The following is a 6,560-nucleotide window of genomic DNA, read 5'->3' as shown; positions in this document are numbered from 1 at the left end:
AATAAAGACATGTAATTCATGATTATATGAATACCACACAACTCACCTCTAAGGGAGGTTTGAGTAAAATAAAGAGAATAAATATTATTGTGTGGCTACATGAATATATCATTGGTCGCGTACATGTGATATGCCAAATATTATTTTGTCATGCCTTATAAAAGTTATTAAAGGCAAAATTAAAGCAAGAAATGATTTTGCTTGTGATGATTTTGACCATGATAATTTATTATGATATAATTTTCTCCGTGAAGGAGACATTTACCATATGAATGGTATGATAAAAGATCTTGTTGTACAAAAGTTGTTAAGAACTCCGGAAAAACTAATTTGTTACTACCCGGATGAATAAACTTATTCATGACATTGATATTGTAAAGTCTCAAAAGAAACTTTTTGAGTTTCAAAAATATAAATCAAAGTGATTGGCATATTGAGACTACAAATGAAAGGAAGATTGAATATCTTCATATTTCTATAATCATACCAGGTAAATATGAAAGGCTACCCGATCTTCTTTCTATTTGTACTACACAAATATAAGCATGATGTTGGAATCATATGCCACAAGTAAACTAGAGGTTTACTAAAACAAATATTAATTGGCATGACCGGTTGACCATCTCGGTTCAATTATGATGCGAAAAATTAATTAAGAATTATATTGACATATATTGAAGAATAGAAGATTCTTCAAGAATTCTCTTGTGCTGCTTATTCTCATGATATACCAGTTAAAGGTTGGGATTGAATCATTTGATTTCTGGAAGGAATAAAAAGGTGATATATATATGGGCCCAGTCACCTGCCATGTGGACCGTTTACTATTATATGATTTTAATAGATGCATCTATTTTATGGTCACATGTGCATTTGTTATCAACTTGCCAGAATATAAATTATGATGATTTATCTTAATAATACTGGTTTAAATCCAAGTTGGTTTAGCAGAAATTGTATGCCTCCAATTATAGCTAAATCATTGGTTATGATAACAAAATTCCCAAAAACAAAATTTGGTATGAGATTTATTATTTAATATACAGCAGCACTTGTATGCATCTAGACAAGTTATAAAAATTTCTCCCTATCACAATCGGTTCAGGGTCAGGAACCAAATAATTTCTATATAGAAATATAGATGTGCTATATGATTTAATTATGCTACCAAAATGCACAAAGATGAGTTCCCAAAGATGGTTGGGAAATGTGTTGGTGATTCCAACATTAGGGGGAGAAAATGGGCAGCTGAGAAAGTGATACGTGAAATGAATTATTATGAATACATATGGATCCTCGTACAAGAAAATATAAACTTGAAGTTCTAGTGATAATTCATTTACAAATTATTGCCAGGCGCATTTGCTGACCTAAAGCTAAATGTCATATTTCAGCTGCTAATGCTCCAAATAGAATAAAGTTCATGAGGGACAGAGTCTATGGCACGCATGAAGTGTAACAGACCAATCGGTTCCAAAGATAAAACTCCTTGAAGAAGGAGAGGGGCAAATATTCAAAATGGTCATAATAAGGAGGCAAGTGCCCTAGAAGAGCACCACGACATAACACTTCATAAGACCTCATGGGAGAGGCTCAGGTACCTGAAAATAATGAAATAAAGAGATCTCAATAAGTTATGTCTTTATTGGGTAATAATGGAACCGACATAAAATGATTGTCGACAATATTGTTAATATAATGTAGCGCTCAATATGATTAATATTGACGAGGATCTTGAGATCAAATCTGTCATGAAATTTGGACGGATAAAAGATTGGCCAAATAAAAAATACGCAATGAAATTGACTTCACTTGAAAAATGTGAAGTTGGACGGATAGTCCAACACCTGAAAGTATAAAGTCAATTGAGGTATAAATGTGTTATTGTGCGAAAGGTTCAAGTCGATAGACATAAAGACGACTTGTGGCACAAGAAAATTAGTAAATATCCTCACATTGGATATATGGAGACATGTTCTCTTATAGTGGATATAGTCACTTCAGGTTTTAATCTGGAAATATATGAAAAACTTGATATGCATATAGTGGATATCATTGAAAGATTTAAATTGTCTTGGAGCATATTAAGGTTTCCAAGAAATTTATTAAATAAAGCTTCAAAAATCCTTATACGGATTGAAACAATCAGGGCGCATGTGGTATAATCGCCCGAGAGAGTACTTGTTGAAAGAAGGGTATAAGAATAATTCAATTTGCCCTTGTGTCCTTATAAAAGGATATGGATTTGAATTTGTTATAATCGCCATATATGTTGATGATTCAAATATCATTAGAACTCCTGGAGAGCTTCCTAAAGCAGTAGACTGTTTAAATAAAGAATTTAAAATGAAAGATCTTGGAAAGACAAAATTTTGTCTTGGTCTACAAATTGAATATATGAAAGATAAGAATTTTTGTCCTTCAATCAGCATACACTAAAAAGATTTTAAAGAGCTTCTATGTGGATAAATCACATCCATTAAGTACCCCGATGGTTGTGAGATTACTCGATATAAATAAAGATCCACTCCGACCTCATGAAAATAATGAAGAGCTTCTTGGTCCTAAAGTACCATATCTTAATGCAATTGGTGCGCTAGTATATCTTGCTAACACTACAAGGCATGTCATAACTTTTTCAGTTAATATCTTAACAAGATATAGCTCCGCTCAAGGAGAAATTGGAATAAAATCAAGCACATATTGCATTATCTAAGGGGGATTACCGATGTGGGCTTATTTTATGGCAATGATTGCAATACCGATCTTGTTGATTATGTCGATGTGGGGTATTTATCTGACAAACACAAGGCTTGATCTCAAACATGTTATGTATTTACATGTGTGGCACTGTCATATCTTGGTGATCGACTAAGCAATCAATCGTGGATACTTCTTCTAATCATGCTGAGATAATTGTTATTCATGAAGCAAGTCGAGAATGTGTATGGTTGAGGTCTACTATACATCTTATTCGAGACAAATGTGGTTTGAAGTGTGATAAACTACCCACGGTTTTGTATGAAGAAAATACAACATGCATAGCCCAATTAAAGGGAGGATTCATAAAGGAGTTAGGACAAAGCACATTTCACCTAAATTATTGTTCACACATGATCTTCAAAAGAATGGTGATATTAATGTGCAACGGATCTGTTCAAGTGATAATATGGCTGATTTGTTCACCAAATATCTACCGGCGTCAACCTTCAAGAAACTAGTGTACAAGATTGGGATACGAATGCTCAACGATATGAACTGATGATCTCATCAGGGAGAGTTAATACGCGTTGTACTCTTTTTCCCTTACAAGGTTTTGTCCCATTGGGTTTTCTTTGCAAGGTTTTTAACGAGGCAACCAAAAGGCGTATTTCTAAATATGTGTACTCTTTTTCCTTCATTAGGATTTTTTCCCATAGAGTTTTTTCCTAATAAGGTTTTAACGAGGCACATTATTTATGTACATCCAAGGAGGAGTGCTATGATAAAAATCAAAATATGGTGGATGTCTATTCTTCCTCCATGGTCTTTCTCTCAAATGGTTAATGACATATTCAATGACATATTTTCTATGTTCAATGACATTCCATGACATATTTTCTTCACTTTTCATGTCTATATAAAGGCTTTGTAATAGATAAGAAAATACACACAATTTAAGAAGAAAATCTCTTCCTTTCTCTCTATCTCTATTTCTTGTTCATGTTTTACTAAATTGTCTTTATTTCTTGTTAATGTTTTACTAAATTGCTTTTATTTCATAACATATGCAAAAATATCAGCAAATTGTATTTTAAGTATGATGTTGTAAAAAAAAAAGAATTACAGCCTCAATGAATAAAATTATACTATTTAACATTTTTACACACCATCTATATATAGAAGCCACTGAATAGTTGTATTGTCTAAATTATCCTTGATTTCTCTTTAAATATCTAACTTAATTAATACTCAAACTAATTAGGATAGGAAAATTATATTAGATCTGGAAAAAATAGTAGTATAAATTAATTTTTATTTTGCTAAAATGTCAAATATTTTAGACAAGTTTAGTTTGCAAAATTGCCATCTTTTTAATGGGAAAGCCATCATTCAGACTTGCTTATTGTTATTGATTTCTCCTGATCTTCAATTGTGGGATCACAAATTATCAAATGGCTGCATTTCATGCTCTAGATTGTATTATATTTCTTCAAAATCAAGAAATATATTAGGAATAAAAAATAACAAATAAAAAAAAGGATCGATTTTTTTTTTTTTTTGCGTGTGCATGAGACTGATACATATAAAGAAGTAGCGAGCTTAAAAATATTCATTGTATAGTATATCAATTACGTATCAAATTGTACAACTTTTGTCTCGATAGAGAAAAAAAAGAGAGAATAATAATATTGTAAAATTCAGAAAGAAAAAAATAGTAAAATTGTAACAGACACTCTTTACAATCTAGCGCCTGTCATCAGCACAATTCAGGATGACTCAGTCCTCAAAAGGTTCTTTGGCCATCTCCATTAATTGCAACACCACAAATTTCTATTGCCTAATCGAATTTTCTACCTTTTAACAAACTGATTTGTCAGTACATCTCAGTAGTGGCCGAGATTCACCAAAATTATCCACACTATTCCGGTACTTTGCATGGCATGATTTCTGAAAATCCTCAAGGCTCAATGAACGGGTCGGGTTACCCGATACGGATTTAGAGACAAACCGAAGGATCTCCTCGAACAGGAACTCGTCGCAAGGTATAGCCAAGGTTCCATGGTTTGAAAAACCGTACTCTTCCTCGGCCTGGATCAATAGGTTCCTGAAAATCGGATGATTTAAGTACGTCGCTCGCACGACGAATCTCCGGCAACTACTGCCTACGGAGATTGCCACATGTCCGGCGGGCACATCAGGAGCTATTCGTTTAGACGAAGACGACACAGCTCTTCTTTTCCAATGCCGAAGCATCTGACGAATCTTGACAATGTAACGGATCTTCATTGATTTTCCGATCTCCGGCGACATCTCCAGTGACAACTGTGTAGGAATATGAGTGGCGTGTGAGAGTGAGGAGAAACTTTTCCGGTTTGCGATTTGGAATTGTAAGGAGTTGTACTCTACGCGGGTCACTTATATAGACCGGGTAATTGAAAAGACCAAATTGCCCTTGGTAGTTGAGGATATCTACGGGATTGCGACAGGTGCTCTAAGGCCCATGTGGTGGGCAGAGAAAAAGTGAATATGATTAGTTGCCGTTGTGGGACCCTATTTTACAACTAACGAGTCTCTCTTTTGAATCTCTGTGAATTTTTTTTTCCATTATTGATTTTTTTTTAATTTCATTTTTTGTCTCATTTTGTTGCCTGGGAATTAGTTTTTTTTTTTAATATATCAAAGAGTATGGTGAGATATATGGAATCTCTTTATTCGATTTCGAGTTTTGAATATTGAGAAATATAGACTCTATTTAATCGGTCAATTTATATTTGATACCAGGTTAATCAAGCAAAAAAAATCAATTTGATTGGTTTTTGTGCTTATTTAAAGAAAAATTAATTTGATTTGTCAAAAATATATTCTTATCATAGATTAAAAGTTAAGTATCTGTAAACTATAAAAAAATGTTACGTTTTGCAATTATTTCATACTGAATGATATTTTAATTTTAGTAACTTTAATCTAATTTAAATCTTGGATGGCACGAGAAGAGGTAGCCAAAGAAGTATTGGGGAGACGTGATCAGGCAGGACATGGCGCGACTTCAAATTTCCGAGGACATGGCCCTTGATAGGAAGTTGTAGAGGTTAAGTATTACGGTTGTAGGTTAGGAGGTAGTTGAATATTTCCTTACTTCGTACATTTGTGAGACTAGTCTGGTAGGATTTTTGTCTGAGTCAACTAGTTGCTATGTTGTGTTCTATTAGTCTTTTGTTTTACATAGTGACGGGTCTATTTACTAGCTACCGCTTTTGCTTTGCATCTATTTTCTGGTTTTCATAATATTGTTATTTTTCCATTGGTATTTGTTGGTGGTACTGATATTGTCTCTTTTCGTCTTCTTGAGCCGAGGGTTTTTCGGAAACAGTCTCTCCACTCCCTCGATGTAGGGGTAAGGTCTGCGTATACACTATCCTTCCTAAACCCCATAAGTAAGATTTTACTAGATCATTATTATTGTTGTTGTTTTTTAATCTAATTAAAAAAAAAGTAGTATTTCAACGAAAAAGCAAAAGAGTGAAAGATAAATGGGGACAAAATTAGCACTAAATGCATCTTCTCCTTTCTATTTTCCTAAAGACATAAACTGACATTAAGGGTGTGTTTGGTATAACGGAGGAAAATATTTTTTGAGAAAATGTTCTCTTGGAAAACAAGTAGTAATCTTATTTATTTTTCGGTGTTTGGTACGCAAATTATTGAAAACGACTTCTCAAGAGTATTCATAAATAATTTAGATATAATAAACATGAAGCCATAAACTTTCAAACCAACAACCTTCCAAACCCACAAATTTCATAAATTTTCGAACCGCTAAACTTTCAAACAGCGAAATACCTGTAAACTTTATAATT

General features: G+C 33.2%; 1 protein-coding gene across 1 annotated transcript; it reads right to left on the bottom strand.

The window, feature by feature from the left end:
* Positions 1-4,560: 4,560 nt before the first annotated feature.
* On the bottom strand, positions 4,561-5,013 carry LOC107808574 (auxin-induced protein 6B-like). Its single transcript, XM_016633100.2, has one exon. The coding sequence runs from the start codon at positions 5,011-5,013 to the stop codon at positions 4,561-4,563; it is 453 nt and encodes a 150-aa protein (XP_016488586.1).
* Between the last annotated feature and the right edge of the window lie 1,547 nt (positions 5,014-6,560).

Source organism: Nicotiana tabacum, chromosome 7 (genome assembly GCF_000715075.1).
Source record: "Nicotiana tabacum cultivar K326 chromosome 7, ASM71507v2, whole genome shotgun sequence".
Lineage (NCBI taxonomy): Eukaryota > Viridiplantae > Streptophyta > Magnoliopsida > Solanales > Solanaceae > Nicotiana > Nicotiana tabacum.
Note: the sequence above shows the minus strand (reverse complement) of the source record. Positions and strands in the feature narration are given on the sequence as shown.

Coding starts and splice junctions, on each gene's coding strand:
- LOC107808574 (XM_016633100.2), bottom strand. CDS start 5,013: ATGTCGCCGGAGATCGGAAAATCAATGAAGATCCGTTACATTGTCAAG.